Source organism: Notothenia coriiceps, unplaced genomic scaffold (assembly GCF_000735185.1).
Source record: "Notothenia coriiceps isolate Sejong01 unplaced genomic scaffold, NC01 NC01_scaffold00001471, whole genome shotgun sequence".
Classification (NCBI taxonomy): Eukaryota; Metazoa; Chordata; class Actinopteri; order Perciformes; family Nototheniidae; genus Notothenia; species Notothenia coriiceps.
Window position 1 is genome coordinate 247,744 of NW_011334172.1, and position 20,240 is coordinate 267,983.

Consider the following 20,240-nt stretch of genomic DNA (forward strand, 5'->3'; position numbering starts at 1 on the left):
GTGTACAATACAATCTTCATATTGAGAGCCTTTGTGAGTGGCCAGTAGCCTGTGGAAAGCTTGGTCGGGGATCAGTGGTTTCAGATTGTGTGTGTGTGTGTGTGTGTGTGTGTGTGTGTGTGTGTGTGTGTGTGTGTGTGTGTGTGTGTGTGTGTGTGTGTGTGTGTGTGTGTGTGTGTGTGTGTGTGTGTGTGTGGGGGGGTGTGTGTGTGTGTGTGGTGTGTGTGTGTGTGTGTGTGTGGTGGGTGGTGTGGGTGGGTGTGGGTGCGTGTTGAAGAGTGTTAGTGTTATTTCATGGCCTACTGCACATGAGACAGAGAAATAGACACACGCCGTGTACACTGAGGGTCACAGCCGAAGGAGAAGGAGAGGTTGTGTGTTTTTATCAAATGTGTGTGTGTGTATGAGCACAGACGTTCTATGACAGCAATGAGTTATTGCTTTGTGTGTGTTTTTTTGGGGGAAATAATGGCTTCATCCTTACAGAGGTATTAGCAGCAAAGCAGCTAAATATTTATCTCTTCATAACAGATATGGACATTCTCAGGAACTGCAGAGGTTTGTGTTTGTTTGTTTTTGTTTCTGTGAAAATGTGGCTGTGTGGTATGTGGCATTGTGTGGTTAGATTTTCAGGTTTTTTTCCCATCTCACATTGTGCTGCCTTTGATTCCTGTGGGCTCTTTGATCTAAAGTAGGCCACAAAAAAAACAACGAATTGACACACATGACTTTTACACGGATTTCAACTGTCTTCCTCCTCCGTCTGTCTTTCCGCCTGCCGCTCACTAGGCTACCAGATCTCGTACTGCTTGGACAGCAGGGACCCTCAGCGATGGACTACAGTGGAGGTGGGCTCCACCGCTCGACAGTTCACCGTCACAGGACTCTCCTCCGAACAGGCCTATGTGTTCCGGCTCACTGCTCGCACCGCTGTGGGCTGGGGGGAGGAGCAGGAAGCCCTGGTGGTTACCACTGAGCGCCGAGGTAAAGGACACAGACACACACTTTAGCTTTACATAAATTCTAGTTTGCCCTCAGATCTGATTCTGTAGATAATGCATACGTTTACCACTCCTATTGAATCATAATAGGAACCTGAACTCTCAAGTTGCCACAAAATGGAGGCTAAATGAGAAGTTTTTTTATTTTGGATAATGACCCGGGACAATGAACTGTATAAAAAAGAAGTTAAAATGTGATGTGTTTATAATAATACTTTTTTCAAATGTAACTTTTATTATTGTTTTTTAATAATGAAATGCTTAAAACTTTAAGGTGTTTAGGGTTTTCAGACCTTTTTTCTAGGATGCAGCAGCAACATGTATCCATGACTTAAGGTGTAAACAGAATGGAGTCATCATTGTTTTGATTTTAGATTTTCCCTGAGTCAAAATGTCAGCTGAGGAAAACACCTTTAGGGATAAACATTATGGGTTTGTTGGGTCACTGATGGGTGTATTTCCAGACAGAAAAAACAGAGCTATCAAGTGTGTGTACTGTGTATGCACTGAGGCAAGGAAGATTAAGATGAAATTAAGTTTCTCTCTCTTTATTTTATAGCAGATAGAAATGAAAACAATATTAATCGTTTCTGAAAGAGTATTGAATCACACACTAATGGAACCTGTATAACAAGTGTGTTATTTTGCTTCTGTACAAAATCACTTATCTACATTGCTGGATAATTTTATAAGAATAATGCTGTGTAAGCTTGCTAGCTTCAACTAATGACAAACTTGCCTTTTTCATGCACCCCCACTAACTATATAAGTATCATGTATCTTGCGTGGCATTTGTGCCAAAGTAATGTAATCATCTGTAATGACATTTAAATTCAATTAGAATGATTCATAAGGAAATAATATGTATAATATGAACTACGTTAAACACAACATTCTGTAAATGAGTCCATTTTAGGCTGGACGCACTTGATTAATGACTTTAATTTTACCTGCACTCTCCATCAAGAGGGGTTATAGCAGGAGAAACTGCAGTCTTTGGTGGTTGTGTTGTCCTCTCTTTTCACATTGACTTTCAGATGGTCAAATATTATATTTGGTAATTGTCTACAGTAAAGCTGCAAGTGCAGAAAGAGTGCAAAAGGTTAGCTGAATTTTTAGCATTTAAAAAATGAGGGACCTCTGCAGAACGCTAGGCAGAGATAAAGTTAGAGAAAGATAACCCAGGAGCTCAGATTATCAGTGCTTCAACAACAAGTAGTTCACAGTTGGACGTGCAGAATCCATGGTTACTGTGCAGCAGCAAATGTAGATGTTGAAATCACCAGATAGACCTGCTACAGTAGCTTAAAAATCTAAGAGTTCCAAAAACCACCTAGGGGTCCGTGCAACCGAAATCAATTTAAAATGAATGGGCCCGTCTGGGTTTGGTAAATATCTAGAAAATGTTCACAGACCAAAGAAAAAAATTGGTCTGTAGGCTGGGATTGAATTGCTGACCCTCTGATTGGTAGACACTTAATCAACCCCTGGGCCATAGTCACCCCTTTTAATGACAACAGTCAAAAACAATCGGAAAAACTCTCATAAAGACGCATAAAGGCCCTGACACATCAGGCAGTCACCAGAGAACTGTGTTCTCCTGCGTCTTGGCCATGTGTCGCACTGGAACACACCGCAAAGACTTCAGCCGAGCACGTACGAACTGCGCATGCGTGAGTGGCAATAACTTTCCTTACCAGCAGGCGGCGGTAGTGTGTATTCGTCATTCAAAAGAGGCAACAACCGGAAGACAGAGAAGAAGAACTGACTACGTGATCTAAACAAACAACAAATAGCGTGTGCGTTCCATTTTCACTCTCGTCCATCGAAAACATGTTTCGTGCGGTACTGGAGCTATCAGCCATTTGAGTGTTGCTTGTGGAAGACATTCTCAACCGTTTTGCTTCTCATGCACTGATTCGCTAGCTGAACAGCCAATCAGAGTGATTTCGCCTGTGGCGTCGGCCATGAAAGGCCAAATAAGGCGTGTCACGGCCGACGGTGCGGGACTTTATATATACCCTACAGTCTATGTGCGGGACACACCAAATTGAGTTTGGGCGACAGGGCACGCTTCATCGTCCGACTAACGAAAACGGACGATTTCGGCCTGGTGTGTCAGGGCCTTAACACTTCAAATATAATGGTACTGAAAGTTGTGGCTTTCAGTCTGCTGGTACTTGCTGTGAGAGACAGCAAGCATTATCGGCATTTCACACTCAACTGTCTTGCAACACAAAGTATCGTGCTGTGTTGTAGGCGAGTGACAAATGTTCACTTAGTAGGTGAGAAAGAGAATGAGACTGTCAGTGTGTTGGAAGGGCAGTAATTGGGATGTCTTTTTTGCCAAAACAGATAGCACAGACTATACATGATTCAAAAGCCCTTAATCTTTACTCCAAACCAAAGTAGTTACTTAGTATTGATCAGCAGTTCTATTGCAATTTTAATTATTATGTTTTTTGAGCAGCAGGTATATTGCTAAATTGTCTTTAACATTATATCTAATTTGAGCAATCACTGGTGGCCTCATTGTAAAGTATTAACTGTGAACAGCAGGAATTTAATCACATTCAAACACTGAGTATGAGAGCCCATGACTGTGAGAGAGGACATTGCTTAATTACAATAACTCTCTTTAAACAGCCCTTAGAAATCTATCCTCCAACAAACAGTCAAGGACCAGAAAGAAGAGCACATCCTACATGAGCTCTAACGGCATTTTCCCTTCAACTCAGAAACAAATAAAGGTTTTGAAGCGCACTCAGATTCGGAGGTTGTGGCACTTTAATGTCATCTTGTCTAGACTTCTGCTCCTCTCTCATTCGCTTCCAATCAACTTCTTTCCGCTCATTGAGAATACATTTTAACTTAAGCCAAATAACCCTTCAGCAAATCCCATACTCATGTATCTGTTCAATGGTTAAAATATGCACAGTGTATATGATATATATAACACTGTGAGTTATTTAGCAGGTCAAGAAACATTAGTTGGAAATAAAGTAAGCAAATGCACTTATAGTCTTGTAAAGGCTGATGTTTTTATAAATGAATTGAACTAAGTGAATTTACTTTGAATTGTACAAATCAACCAGGATACACAAACACTATGAGTCATTTCTGTATTGTGACTCTTTTCCACTCAGAAAGGCTACAGTTTTAAGCTTTTGTAAACATTATTAAAACCTTATCTCCATTTCCCTGCTTGCCTCCTCTCAACAGTGCCTGCATCAGACTCTTAAAATAACAGACGTTATGTTAATTATGATGTAACACAGCCCAACAGGTTTTTAAACTGTGAAGCTCCAATCACATCAAACTTAACGCATTGTTTAACTGTATTAGCTGAAAGTACAAGTAATGAAAGTCAATAATGCAGGTCCACCTCACAGCACATCAACCAATATAAGTGTTACAGCTACAGGTTGTTAGTGTTGTAGACTCAGGACTAAAGATTATTACATTTCAATCTTTGATACGCTGCTTCAAAACATCAGCTCAGAAAATGCAGTATCTGCTTAAGACCTGCATTAACAGATGTTTTTCTACTGGCCACAGTGACACTGATACGTTATAATAACCTCAAAATGTTTAAATTAATGTATTAACAAACACATGCCATATTTACACATGCTGCTGTCCTGGAGAATCATTGTGGAGTTGTGTTTGTGTCGCTCTGAGGAACATAGATCCAACATTCACTCTACTTTAAGCACTGTTTTTTTATCTCCATCGATTCCTGAGGGAAATATTTGGCTCTTTAGCCAAATAGTCAACGATGTTTACCAGCTAGCTGCTAACTTTCTGTTGTTCAGTTTTGTTTATATCCCCCTGCATTCCATATAGGCTGAGGGAAACTGCGAAGTCCTGTGATAGATCTCTGTTGGCCACTCCAGGTGAAACCTATGACTTTATAGAAAGTTTGATCCCATTTTAACTCAACGATATTGATACAGTATCTTCAACACATATCCACACTGTAATAAATGATAAGTTGACTTTACTGAAAAATATCTAGGAAACCGGTTGCACTTAAAAAGTGAAGTCAATTGAACTATTAGTATTAAGTTTACTTAACTTAATATATTCTTGTTAAGTTAACTTTTAATTTGGTTCCATTAACTTAATTTTGTTTAGTTCTTCCAACTTAAAAAAGTTCAGTCCAAACTACTTTATTTTGTAAAGTGATGTCAACTTAATTAAACCAAGTTCCTCTGACTTACCTGAAAAGTTGTGTTTACTCAGTAGAATTAAGGGAACCGATTGCCTTAATGTAATCAAGTAAATACAACAAATTTCCAACAAAAGCTAAACCAGGAAGTGTTTTAGCACACCACGTGACGCATCTGAACAAATCACGTTTGGTTTAAGACCCCTTTGTACCTTCACGATTGGTTGCTGATACAAAGGATACGATATTTGGATCCGATGAGATTGTGCAGGAGAGACCGAGCTTTCCAACGATACCTCTCACATGGTGCAAACAGCCGTCGCGGTACTTTATGTTACGTTAGAATGCTAACTTTGGTGAATTTAGGAGAAATCTACAGACGCAAATAGACAAGCTATAGTAAAATAAACACCTAAATTCCTTCCAAAAGCCTGAAAGAAAACATGTTATGGAATCAAAATAGCTCAAAATTGAACAGTGCATGAAAAATGTTTTTGCCGGCCGTGCCTCGCCCTGCTGAGACACACCGGAGTTGAGGATCTGTGGGGTTTATTCTCCCAAAAATATAATTTAAAATTTACAAAATTAAATTAAAATGATAAGATATATTTGTGGCGGACGATATTTAATTGTGGCAGCCCACCACAAATGAATCGATGTATGGGAAACACTGGCAGCTCTGCCTGTAGTGCTCTACTGCCATGTGCCCTGCTGTTCCCTTGGCTTCACTTCATGAACTTGGAGTTACAAACAGTTTGATCAGTTGAACCAAGTTGTATACCTTTTTTGGTCGAATCGAGTAAATCCCTCACATTGAATGAGTAAAATCATATGGTTAGTGAGAAATAAGTACAATAAGGTATTTTCAGTAAGCATAGCTATTACTATTTACAGTGCAGATTAGCCACCTTTATGTTTGTATTCTGTAACGATACATTTAATTTAATATTGAGCACTGATTTTGTTAATATGTCTTATAATGTTATGTATCTTACAATTCATTTTAAAAACACATTTGCATTATTATTACATTCTGTGTGCCGGTGATAGTGAAGTCAGTTGATGAAGATACATGGAAGAATGGTTTAAGTGTCGGGTGGTTTTCAAAGTTTGACAGAGAACTATTCCAGCGAAGTGAAATATCACTTTTTAAAAAAAAGTCATAGTGACTCTGGTGTCTCTGTGGGCCAACGCATGAACCGCTTTGGTTTGAACGCGGCTCCCACTTTGATTTATGTCATCCCTGAACTCTTTCTCCAATTTTCTCTGTCAGCCGGCACCACCGCTGTCTAGTAAAGCAGCGAAATGCTACAAAAGTCCTTATACAAAAATGTGACAGTGAATTGAATTCTTATGAAAACATAGAATCATGATGTCAGATATTCTATTCAGAGCTATCAGTGTTTGTAGAGTTTTTTAATTGGATCAGATATCATAGCATCTGCAGCATCATTTTCAGGGTTTCTTTCTTAAGAATTGAATTGAGTGGATCCCTGTTCCACTTCAGTAACATAATGACCCATTCTCACTGAGAGATAGACAGCATAGTCTAATAGAGATTTCTTTCTGATGATGCAGAAGAGACCAACTTAATCCCCAGAAAAAGAAAATTGGCTTTTGGAGTGTGCGTGTGGCTGTGTATGTGTGTGAGGCTGTGTGCATGTGCATGAATGAAAACAATTCTGAGAGGTTTATCTGCTGGTGTTTGTCTCCAAGAGAGGATAACTGATACGGTAATGGTCATCATACAGCAGCATATTAAGCAGCATCCATCCCCTTACAAACATATACACTATTTGATATCCTTTAACACCAGAAGCTTTTCTTCTTCATGTGCCCTTCTGTTCTTCTCTCCTCTACCTTGTATGGCAGAATACATTCTGAAAAGGCAGCTCTTGTTCTGACAATTATGAGTGTATTATCAGAACATGATCTTCACTGTAGAGCGGAACAAGAGAAGCCGACATGGAAACACAGATGGTATCAGGGAAACAAAAGAGGAATCTTAAAAGGACTGAGGAATAAGGGCACAAAGGAAGAAGGGAGTCAAACAGATTCGACTTAAATTGCTTGTGATAAGGATGAATGGAGGAAGCCTCTCTCTGTGTGTGTGTGTGTGTGTGTGTGTGTGTGTGTGTGTGTGTGTGTGTGTGTGTGTGTGTGTGTGTGTGTGTGTGTGTGTGTGTGTGTGTGTGTGTGTGCGTGCATATGTGTTTGTGTACACTCATCGACTTGTCAAACAGCTTCTGCCACACAGTTGTACAAAGATACTGACTCCCAGATTCATCTTTTATCTTCTAATTGAATAGCAAGACTGACAAATAGGAACACACACTGGCAGTCTGTAGAGAAATAGTTTCTTTGATGTTGCAGTGGTTAGATGTCTTGTTTCATTTAAACACATGTAAGTATTGCAACAGTCAAGCCAGTGTAAATGTTGGCTGCCCTTGTCCTGTGTTACAAGGTATTGGCAGCATATGGTCCATGTTCGCCTCAATTTAGTCAGGGGACAATTTGTTCCATCGTGCATAGTTACAGATAGGGGGCAAATTAAAGGAAATTAATTAATGAGAAGAGAAGCATATTGCAGATGTTTCTATAAAGGGACTCATTTACATCCATTTAAGTAACCAGGTTTCAGCTTATTTAAAAAAAAGAATGTGATTTTGGACCTGGTAGCCGCAGATAAACAGGAGGGGGTGAGAGAGGGGACGACATGCAGCAAAGTGCGGCAGCTCGGATTCTGATCTCGGCCGCTGCAGTTAGGCCCTATAGCTGATTTCTTAGTGTATATGATATTTCTTCAACTAGATTTATTATTTATTTCTGAGCCATGAGTATTGAAAGCTGGGTCTCTAATTGACTGTTTACATGTATGAATGTGTAATACAAAGACTTCAAACATAAAACGTTTCCCTGTATAACTAAGACAGGAGAGAAGATAAAAGGAAAGATCATTAAAGGTAGCAATTCATATAATTCCATCTAAAGTACTGCTTGAATTGAAACTAACTAACAGTAGAGTGTACAAGTCTAATCATGGTTCCACTTCTCAATATGTGGCCTTTTGTTAAATGAAGACACATTTGTACTGTAAGGAGAAGCTCTGCTGTCTCACAGACACACACTGTTCTGGAGGCGTGTTCTTATTACTTTCCTCTGTCTGGAACACATTTGCATAGGGATAAGTGTTTTGTAGATGTTTTGACCTTTTTTCATTTTCTATCTTTATGCATCCAGCACCTTCTTGACTTGCAGTGTTCTGTCTTTTACTTTGTGATCCAACTATATATTTAAAACTACACAATATCCCTCTGTCCTTGATGTGCGAAAACTCACACTCGATGGGTGTACGCAGTGGGAACACAGTCACTCCATGTAACATTCCTAAATTACATGATTTTATGTATGAATGAATACTTAAAATAAAATTGCCCTAGAAATGTAAATGTGTTGATCTTTTTCCCTTTCCTGCTTTCTTTTCAACTCCCCCTCTCTTATCCTGGTTTCACCTTCCCTCTCTCTCCCCTGCCTCTTTCCCCCTCTTTTCATCTCACCACATCCACAGAGCGTCCCCAGCCGCCCAGGAAGTTGTCTGTTCCTCAGGAAGGGGTTGAATCTCGTCATGTGCGCCTCCACTGGGTGACAGGAAGCTCAGGTTCCTCCCCGCTGAGGTACTTCACACTGCAGGCCAAAGAGCTGCCCAACGGGGACTGGAACGCACACACTGCTGACATCCCGCACAACGGGACCACATGGACCGCTGACAGGTACACATGTGCACATATGTGCAGTCACACACGCACAGACACACACGTATCTGCTTGTGTGGCAAAAGTATTATAATCTTTTTTTTTTAAATCTAACCGTAACTACTGTATGTGCAGCAGGCAGGTAAAGCTTCAGATGATGTGTATACCCAAAATAGAACGAGATGGAGGGTGATTACTTTTTTTGTGTTTTCTAACCGGAATAAAAAGCAGGAAATCAAAAGGAAAAGATAAAATTGTGGTTTTGCTTTTAAAGTAATCCACAAACTATAGCAAGATGAAGCCAATACATCTGACTGTTTGCTTAAAATTAGAAAATCCGTTGTTTCAAAAATTACAAAGCATTACAATCGCTAAAGCTTCCACCGTAAACTGATGAAATGCCTAATGAACTGTGCAGGCACGGAAAGCTTGACAGGCATAGCAACAGTATCTAGTGAAGGTTGGGGCTATCTAATAGTCAATTAGGCCATCTCAAGCATCCTTGGAGAAAACATGAATAAAAACTCAACATTACTGTTTGTGCTTTCCTGACACAGCATGGACATTTTGTTTGGCATTGCATGCTAGACTTGAATTAGTTAAAGCAGTCTTTAAAAAATCTTGTAATGTTTATGCATCCTCGGGGAGAGAAGAGGAGTGGACTGAGAGACGAGGAGGACTGTGAATACTCAACGCAGAGAACAGAGAATTAGAACACAGAAAGAAAAAGTTTTATTTGGAACATGTCGTACCAAAAAGGTTTTTAGAGCAAAAAAACGCAACAAGGAGAAGAAAAACCCCCACCAGGGAGAGCAGAGTAATCATAATCACTGCAGAAACGTGGAGGATCTCAGTCACCTAATCGCAGAGCAACAGCAGGAGTGCTCCTTAGCTTTTTCTCTTAAACTTTTTTTCTCTCTGCCTTTCGTGCTTTCAAGTTTCTGTGTGCCATTTGTCCAACAGTCATTCTCGAAAAACGTTTTTTACCTTTTCATCTGTCATCCCTCTTGTTGCCACCACCTCCCTTCGTGCCTCCATCCATCAACAGCTAGTGCTTTCAAAAACCATAAGCCGTGTATTTGTTCCTTTCCTTCACATGCACTAATCCACAGCAAGAGAGGGCTCCATGTCTTCCTTTTCCATCCCTCTCTCTCCATCCCTCCATCCTGCCCCTCTTGGTGAGGCTGTCATTAAGGCAGCAGGTGATGGCGGTCAGACTCGATGGCTGCTCCAACTTCCCTGAAAGCCTAAGTAGCAGAACTATGATGAGGATTTACTTTGGATGGTGTGTGTGACTGTTGGTGTGTGTGACTGTGTGTGACTGTGTGTGACTGTTGGTGTGTGTGACTGTGTGTGACTGTTGGTGTGTGTGACTGTGTGTGACTGTTGGTGTGTGTGACTTTGTGTGACTGTGTGTGACTGTTGGTGTGTGTGACTGTTGGTGTGTGTGACTGTGTGTGACTGTTGGTGTGTGTGACTGTTGGTGTGTGTGACTGTGTGTGACTGTTGGTGTGTGTGACTGTGTGTGACTGTGTGTGACTGTTGGTGTGTGTGACTGTGTGTGACTGTGTGTGACTGTTGGTGTGTGTGACTGTTGGTGTGTGTGACTGTGTGTGACTGTTGGTGTGTGTGACTGTTGGTGTGTGTGATGTGTGTGACTGTTGGTGTGTGTGGGTGTGTGTGACTGTGTGTGACTGTGTGGTGTGTGTGACTGTTGGTGTGTGTGACTGTTGGTGTGTGTGACTGTGTGTGACTGTTGGTGTGTGTGACTGTGTGTGACTGTGTGTGACTGTTGGTGTGTGTGACTGTGTGTGACTGTGTGTGACTGTTGGTGTGTGTGACTGTTGGTGTGTGTGACTGTTGGTGTGTGTGACTGTTGGTGTGCGCCCCTTCTTCGCCAGCTATCACAGAGCTGTTTGAGATGCTGAAGAGCGCTCTCTGTGTGTCTGCACCAGCCTGTTTCAGCCTGCCTCAGGGAGAGTCTCTCTGCCATGCTGCTGCTGCTGCTGCTGTTGTTTTGATGCATTTCGGGCTCATTCTAACTCTGAATGCTCTAATTACAGCGCCGGGTGGAGGAATTAGCTTACTTTTCAATACACTCACACTCATACTTACTTGTTATCCATCCCTTAATTGTTGTTTTCCAATGAGACATATTTGGAACCAAAACATTGTAGTCCCCCCAGGCTGGTGCGAACATGTACACACACATGTACGACACACACACACACACACACACACACACACACACACACACACACACACACACACACACACACACTCACTCACTCACTGTCCTTAAAGTCGTCCCATTGCTGTTGGTGCCCCACCCTCTTTGAGCTTGGTGCTTTGATGTGTTATTCCTACGATACCCACAACCCAACAGGGTTTTTTCGTGGCCCTTATTGGGGCTCATTATTATACAAGAGGACACTTGAGCAGTTCTCCAGTCGCCTGCTGAATTTCTCACTTGTCCTCTGAAGTCCCTGAGGCCCGTGAAAATAAGGTCCAGGACCTTGCAGGTAGATGTGTGAGCAGTGACAAAGCACGGGGGAGGATGTTACATTGAATCCTTTGTAACAATTGTTGTTAATGCCTGAACAAATGATTCAAATGTTCCTGTTAACTCGTATTTCTAATGAGGTTGGACTAATAAATAGGAAAGAAAAATTACCTATTTGCCACCGCCTGTCCTTTTAAATTTTTAATCAGATTCCCACGGTGAGCAGAAGAGGGAGGATTTAAACTATTAGCATGCTATAAGGCACAGAACTCTTGTTCAGCTGGCTCCTAACAACGAGTGCCTGTCCCTTCAGCTGATTGTAAGTGGCTCTAGAGTCAAGTGTTTTCAAAATGACTGATGTATATTGTTATTCTGTGCTTATTAATGCATTCACCTTGCACAGAGGACAAATGCAGATAAGATGTTGTGGTTGTATGGCAACAGGAATACTTTGACAGGGAAGACAATTAGCAAAGGTGTAAGATAATTATTATTCAAGACCTCTTCAAAGGCCACGGAAAGAGCAGAAATATGTTTGCGAGAGTGGGTGAAGATGGTTTTGAAAAAAATGTGTTAAAAGTGCAAAGTGTTAATGATACCTAGTGGAGTTATTTGATACTTGTGGTGCTGTAGAGCCATGTTTTGATGAGCGGGTCATTGTATTGTTTGTTTCTTGCATTGTTTGTGCCTTTGTGTTTGTGATAAGAGAAGAAGAAAACCATAAGCTGATGCAACCAATGCAACAGAGACTTTACAAACATGTTATGTGGTTCAAGGTCTTACAGATATACTTACATGTTAGCATGTATACACTGATACTCACATGGAGTGGTGAGTTCACTGGTCTACATGCTATCGTTTTGCACACACTTATAAAAGCCTATTTGCGCAAGACTATGAGTAAATTAAAGTAATGCAATGCATGCATCAATTGGTTTACCAATAGATTCACATTGATAAACCATTGTAAATGTTCAGGGTGTCCGCGGGGTCTTGAAAAGTATTAAAAGTTGATAAATCAATTTAGCGAAAATTAAGGCTATTAAAAAGTATTAAACGGCATTTTCCAAGGTATCATATTTTGTAGCTTGTTTTCAATAAGTATATAAATGGTCCAAAGAGGTTGTGTTCTACAGTTTGCCTGAATGTAATCATTGCGTAGGTGTGTAGTGTGATTCTGTGTAGTTTATTTATGGCATCCCGTTGGATTTGACGTCATCTGAACAGGACATCCCACGCTCACTGCTTGATACTGTAGCGCGCGAAGGTCCGGTTGTTAAACAACATCGTTATGGGGAAATGCAAGTCTGCGTCCAAATGGTTGGAAGATAAGGAGGAAGGACAATCAATACTGTATATAGTAATTGTGAGGTGAAGTGTGTCGCCAATGTAACCGGTTAAAAGTCGAAGTGGCGATGAGGTCTTAAAATGTATGGGAAGGGTCTTAGAAAAGTTCTTAAAAGGTATTACATTTGACTTCAGGATTCCTGCATATACCCTGATGTTGCTTGAGGATCATGGAGCAAAAACCCTAGTAGCCTTTTAATGTAAAGAAACCAATTCATCAATTTAGGCCTGAATCTGTCCAAAGATATATTTGAAATTAAAATTGAAATTAAAATTTTTAGATGAAAGAATGAAAACGTTCCTAGGGTGACAAGACTTGTTGTTCTAACAAAACCAAATAGGAAGATATTTATGAAGACGAGAGAGGTGCAAAGCTGAAACCAATGTGAACAAAGGTAATACTTATCAGTGTTACGCCTCTCATCTCTACATATGTATCTGCTGTTTGTGTCGGCAGGCTGAAACCCTTTACATCATACAAGTTTCGGATGCTGGCCACCAACGATGTAGGAGACAGTGTCCTCAGCAAAGAGACGGAGGCTGTTACAACTCTGCAGGATGGTGAGAGACTGGGAACACTGGTGGGGGGGAGAGAGAAAGAAGACATGACAAAGTGTATTTTCAAACATAAATAAAAAGGACTATATTAGGATGGACAGTTTGTCTGCCTCGTCTTTTCTTCCTCACTCCCTTTGTTATGTTTTCCTTTCCAGTCCCTGAGGAGCCTCCAGTGATCCTTGCAGTGAAACCAACAACAACTACCTCAGTCCTGGTGCAGTGGAAGGTATTTTCAGAATTTCTATTATGCTTGAGCAACACAAACATTATATACAGACAGACCTTCACAACCAAACTTCATGGAGGTTAATCACCTATTTGAAGAAGAAGAGTCCTGTGGAGTTACTGTGTTTGTACGAGTTGCATGTGGATGCAATTATGATTATTTATTGAAAAGGAAAGGTCAGAGGGCAGCATAGAAAGATTGGGGGGGGATGTCAAGAGGGAGAGACAGATTGTTCTGGCAGCGGGAGAGAAAAGTTCAAACTCTTAATGAGGTTATACCAGCAGGAGAGAAGTTAGAGGGCAAGAGAAGCAAACATCAGCCATGTCCAACAACAGAGGAAAATGAGAGAAAGGGGAGTTTTGGAAGAATTCAGGTGGTTTAAGAGCAACTGTGACTGGTGAAACGACAGTAAATACAGCCTGGCTACTTTACTGCTTGTCACTCTTCCTCTTCTGCTTGGAAGTGTCTTCTCTCACTCCTTTTAGCCTTGTGTCAAAGCAGAAGGAGGCGATGAAAAACAAAGTCACCAGCAATTTCATCATCTTTTACAAGAGTGCCAAACTCACTGAAGCATCACTTTGTCTGTGGGGTTATAGCCAGAGCAATCCAGCAGCGCTTTAAAGTGGACTCTGCTGATAAAATACTGCTCTGCCAGCGTCCTGTCATTCACCCACTACACAAAGACAATGAAAATGATCAAAGTACAGAATTCCTTCTTTGATAGTGAACTGAACTGTCTTCTTGCTCATGTGTGCTTGTTTGCATGTGTTTCAGAAACCCAATGACACCAGTATTAACGGGGTGTTGACTGGATACCGGCTGTATTACAGAGAGCTCCAAGTAAACGTTTCCACTTTCGTTGAAGCAGAAGTCCAGGCAACAAAAAACAACACCACGAGTGCCCTCATTACAAGTGAGTAGTACGGATAGCAACTGTTTGCTTAGCCCCACTCCCACTTAGTTAGTGTTGCTCTGTCATGCTTTTCTTTTCAGCACTTATGCATCAATAACAGTGATGAAAGTGTCATTGTTAAAACTTGAAATGCACAGCATTATTTATGTATTCTTTATTTATACTGTAGCACACAGAAGTAGGTCATTCAAATGTCTAGCTAAAATTGAGATTCAATCAGATGTTGCTATCTAGCCAGCTTGTAAAAGTGGCAATAGACATGTTTTTATCCCTGTCGCCTTTCCAAGTGCTATGATTTGAGACTTTAAGAAGTGAATGTTGAAGTGGGAAACAGCTACGGAGTTTGAGGGGGAAAGAAGGTCCACTTAGCCAACAGCATAAGTTTACCCTCTCCTCAGTTTCTCCTTTGTTGTGACAAGTATACATATATATGTCATTCTGCCACTTTTAGCTACTATTGAAACTATTGCTAGATACTGTTCTTTTAATGTGAATTGCTGTTGGCAAACATTGCACAGGACACACTGCATTTTGTTTCCATGGCTTTGTGCCAATATTTTAGTTTTAATTTCCCCGTACCAGCGGCATATATAATTGCACAATGACAGCCGGGCTTATAGGAACTAATCTGAATGCTGATGGTTTCATTATCTGTAGCCATTATTTTGTGCGGTCAACACTTGCTTCATAGTGATCCTTTATATAAAAAAACATTTCCATAGCCACATTAAGAGCTACCGTATGCTGTATAACTGATTAAAAACACATTTTATTACGAGAACTGCAATGTTCTTGTGCTGTCGTATACTGCTAGGTAGTCTTAATATTGAAAAAACGATGCTGTTCAAACAAACAAGTCCTTTTTAACACTCCCCTCTTAAACACAATCACTTTATTTAATTGCCGTTGTCATTTTAAAATGTACTGATGTCCCCCTCCATCCTTGTCTCCCTAAAGCCAAGAGCACCTTCAAGACAGTCAGCAGCGCCGCGCTAACAGAGTTTGAGTTGACACGTAAGTAATTAAAAATGGAACTGGGAAGAAAAGCTCCTGAGATATTTATTTTTTTAAGACTTGGTTTTAGTAACTTGATAATAAGCAACCAGCTTCTAGTATAAGAACAATTCGCAAAAACAACTAGCATTTTCACTTTGCATACATGTTACACGTAAATGTAAGTATTTTAATTTCTTTGCAGAACTGAAGAAGTTCAAACGCTACCAGATTGTTATGACAAGCTACAACATCATCGGAGAGAGCCCCCCCTCCACCCCAGTGGAGGTGTCTGTCGGAGAGGCAGGTAGGTGGAAACAGGAGGAGGCTGTTAGACAGGTCACTATTTGTATACGTCATTAACACTTAATGCTTATGAACATGAACACATGTAGGGTTTGCAAGAACAGCTTAAATGTCTAGCTGCTTCTTTCCCCAGCATTAACTGCTTTGTCAAAATGTTGCATTGTGGGTAAAATAACATTAAGTTTGAAGCTAAATCTTTAAATTGTTGCTCATCAGTTACAGTGGGATATACATTATTATTATGAATTATTTATCATCCCATTTCATACATGTACTTTATTCTCCAACATACAAACTCATTTCATCATGCACAGCAAATATAACAAAGAACCTGCCATAACACATAGATCCAAAAGCAGTATTTTTAAGTGAGGGAAAAACAAAGAACAAAGCAAACCTTACTCAAGGTGCCCTTACTGGTATATCATATGTTAAGCATGAAAGCACATCCATGACCTTGAAAGTAGTAGTTAAACACATCAATCCCATCTCAAGGTCAGTTTACTGTACATGTTTTTCCAGACCTCAAACCGTAACATACGGTATTAATGAGCAGATAGATGTACTCAGTTGTTATTGAGATGGATGTGTTCACAACAAGCTCGGTAGCTGTAAGGATTTCATCCGTAGCACACAATAGGCTTTTAAAGACTGTGATATTTCCGACTCTGGAAGAAGCGAGTTAGAAGACCTTGAATCTTTGCCCTGTCTCTCGCTTCCTTCTTCTTTCTTCTAACTTGCTTTGTCCTCTCCACGTCTCCTGTCGTCCTCTCTTTGCCCTTTGAATGGCATTGCTTCGATGTGTGTGTGTGTGTGTGTGTGTGTGTGTGTGTGTGTGTGTGTGTGTGTGTGTGTGTGTGTGTGTGTGTGTGTGTGTGTGTGTGTGTGTGTGTGTGTGTGTGTGTGTGTGTGTGTGTGTGTGTGTCTGTGCGTGTGCGTTTGTGTGTGTGTAAGTGGGCTTGCGCATACATCTGTACAAATCGGAATTTCGTCAAGAGCTGTACAAAGTCATCTATTGTTGTAGTGATGGCCCAACCCCTGTTAAACTTCACCAGAGAGTCTAGCCATGGATCTATTACACAGACAAGAGTGCAAATAAATTACTCTCAATCATGCACACACACACACACACACACACACACACACACAGTAACTGTCTAACTAAACACCTCGCCTCCTGCAGCTCCATCGGTGGCTCCTCAGTCTATCAAAGTCTCCGCTGTGTCTCCCTCCACCCTGGAAGTGACCTGGGACACACCCCCCCTGGAGACCCAGAATGGACTCATCCAAGGATACAAGGTGACACACACACACACACACACCAATATGTTCTTGTGGGAAACACACACACATGACAGACAAAGACCAAAACAATACTATGATGTGATTTTAAACACACCCAGTGTTTCTGTGTGCATTCAAACTGTCTTTGTCTCTTGGAGGCTTTTTGCTCTGCTGCACTTTCAATCGCGCTGTCGAGAAGTAGGGAGCATTACGTTAGAGGAAGAATCTGAATATCCTTTAATGGTTTCAATATCACTCGTCTGCCTGTGTCTCCCACTCGACTCCCCTGCCCCACCCCCTCACTCTTACTACTTCAAACACAAGGTTATCTTTCCTGCTTTAGACATATTGATTTCTGCCCGAGTGGAGGGGGGAAATGGAGGAAAAAAGAGGGGAATGTAATATTTGCAGAGTGGAGAAATGAGATGAGCAAGTGATCCCTGTAGAATCCTGATTAGAGGAGAGGATCGAGGGAATACGTTTAAGCTACCAGAGACGGATGGACACAGAGAAGGGAGGCAGAGGGGGTTAACAAGATTAAGACGAGAGAAATAGAGCAAAGAAAGAATGTCTAATGAATTTATAGGTTCTGACTTCTGTTCACACTGGGAAGCACAGGGGGCAGGTGGGGCTGAAGGTAAACTTCATCGCAACAGTGCTGTCTTTCAACAGTTTACTGAAATGCTCTCGAGGACTGTTTAAATACACGGAACATGATGGGTGACAGGTCATTCAACACTGTTCCTTTCAGACATACAGCAAATGTAAAAGGTTGCTTGTTTGCAAATGTGTGGGCAGATGTGTTCAAGTGAGTCACTGATACTTTAAACCAGGGGTGTCAAACTCAAATACACAGTGGGCCAAAATGTAAAAATCGGTAATAGTCGAGGGCCGGACTGGTTCAATGTTTATTGCAAAACTTATTGAAATGAACTTATTGCACATATTAAACCTGGAACTAACAAAGCTTAAATGATTGCCAATAAAAACAACATTAAACATTAAATAATCATTCATTTCTTATTTCTTATGGCTCTATTTGCGGAGTCATTTCTTATGATTACATCTTCCCACAGGCCAACAGCTTCAAAAAAACAATTTCCCTCAAAGAACAAACCAAACATGCCCTGTTGTCGTGAGAGAAAAAGTGCAGAAGGAAACATCCATTGAAACTCAGTTTGCTGCTGTGATGCTTCATTGGCATCTCATCTTGGGTGCAAGTTCATCAATGTTTGGGGTCAGGCTCTGAGCGGAGGAGACCCTCAGGATTGAGTGAAGGTGTGCGTGCAATATACCGGCGTGCCAGATCTAATAGAAATTAAAAATTATCCTGCTGGCCGAAATTAAATCCACCACGGGCCTGATTTGGCCCCCGGGCCTTGAGTTTGACACATGTGCTTTAAACAAAGCCCTCCAAAACAGCACATTTTTCCTTGTATTATCCACTTCCAGATTCTAATACTTCATACAAACAATCCATCATACTATTCCTGCCAAAGACGGTCAGTTGTATCTAATAGAAGTGAGAAAAAAACAACTGAAATTGATAAAGTGTTTCCTCCTTTTGCAAAACAAACATCCAGGTGCTATTTTTCATCGACACTTAAACCTAAATCAACTTTTTAACAACAGAGGGTTCGAAAATCCATTTAAGGTTCTTGATCTCATCAAATCATACTATAATCGTGTTCATTCACGACAGCTTCAAATCGATTTGTTTGGCTTAATCTGTATAGTCTCACTCCTGTTAAAGACACCAGAATAGATCCTCTACAGTAGAGAGTGGATTACAGAATGGTCTGGACTTTTTACTAAGCCATGAGAAATGTTGCCTATTCTGCAGAAGGTAATACATTTAGATTTAAATTGAGTACAAGGATGAGTTATTCTGTATCTCATTATTGTAAGAGCTCGGGGAGGGACAGAGACGGTATAATGCTGCCATCAAGTGCTACTCATAAGCTGCTACTTCCAATTTTGAAAGGTGTAAATATATCTCATGTGTTGCCTCTTGTTAGGAATAATAACAAAATGAACCCCTTTACAGGAAGTAGCTCTTGGATTTTGTTTTACTTTGTAAACCAAAATGCACTGAGAAGTTTTATGTTGGAGGAAAAAGACTGTGTAGCAGCTAGGGTTTATAGATAAACACATGACATTTATTCACTTGAATAGCCAACATGAATCACTCTTCCCATCAATTCCTGCCAAAGATCTGAATAATCAAACCATTTAAATAAATAAATAAACAGTGGAAGCATAGCCCTGCTGCATGTTGTTCAAATCAATAATATGATATTCCTTTCTGGCTGCTTCTCACTCGGTGTCCATGTTAATGACCACTGGTCCAAAAAAAGAAATGTCCAGTCAGTCTGTAATTATAATAGCAACCATTTCATGATCTGATTACAGCTTTAAACGAGCTGAGGAGCTGCACGGTATGATTAGAGACCCGGGGGGCTGATTGTCGTTGAAAGCTTGTCAGAGAAAACATCCAAGTGTTGTGGTTGAACACGTTTGAATCAAGAATAAAACTCTGCTGTGACTCAGAGTCATTTGGCTGTGAATTATCACTCCGAGCAAAAACATTTGAGCCTCAAATGAAGTAACCATCAGGAGAATGAGTGCTGCAACAGCTGCTGTGGCTATTCTCTCACCCAAAGGCTCTTGTGTATCCAAGATACTTTCCTGATTCATCTCTAATGCATGAGGCTCAACCACCTCTGTAACCTTGCTGTAAGTGAGCATCTGATATGAATGAGTGTGTGCCGGGGGAAAGTCAAGGCAGTTCTCACGTCAAACCGAGCCTTTCTCACTGGCCTCTCAGCTGTTGTGTACAACGTTATTGGAGGAAAATGTTTAGTCAACATTGAGCCCAGATTAAACACCATGCAGTGATTTTAAAAGTACACATTAAGAAGGAAGTAGCTGCTCAGAGTTTCACGGCGGAGAAGCACCTGTCCAGTGCCGTAATGAGCCGGAGGCAAGCTGTTTCAATGCATCAAACTGATTTAGTTGCTGCATATGCATTTATATAGGCTGTTTACTGGCAGTAAGATATCAAGTCTGTTGCTTTGCCTTTTTTTCGCTCATCATGCACAACCTGTTTCATTAAAAGTGTATGACCTAGGCCAGGGGTTTTCAAAGTGTGGGAAGTGCGTTTTGATTCAATGCTGAGTACAGCCA

The 20,240-nt window shown here is 40.8% G+C and overlaps 1 protein-coding gene across 1 annotated transcript in view; it reads left to right on the forward strand.

Annotated features, from left to right (window-relative positions):
- Positions 1 to 533: 533 nt before the first annotated feature.
- Positions 534 to 20,240, forward strand: part of LOC104962449 (protein sidekick-1-like) — a 30,079-nt gene continuing 10,372 nt past the window's right edge. The window contains exons 1-9 of the mRNA XM_010790888.1: positions 534 to 558; positions 790 to 984; positions 8,741 to 8,942; positions 13,232 to 13,335; positions 13,488 to 13,558; positions 14,333 to 14,471; positions 15,429 to 15,485; positions 15,670 to 15,771; positions 16,954 to 17,069. Of these exons, the coding sequence (XP_010789190.1) occupies positions 534 to 558; positions 790 to 984; positions 8,741 to 8,942; positions 13,232 to 13,335; positions 13,488 to 13,558; positions 14,333 to 14,471; positions 15,429 to 15,485; positions 15,670 to 15,771; positions 16,954 to 17,069 (1,011 nt within the window). The remainder of the gene's footprint in view (positions 559 to 789; positions 985 to 8,740; positions 8,943 to 13,231; positions 13,336 to 13,487; positions 13,559 to 14,332; positions 14,472 to 15,428; positions 15,486 to 15,669; positions 15,772 to 16,953; positions 17,070 to 20,240) is intronic.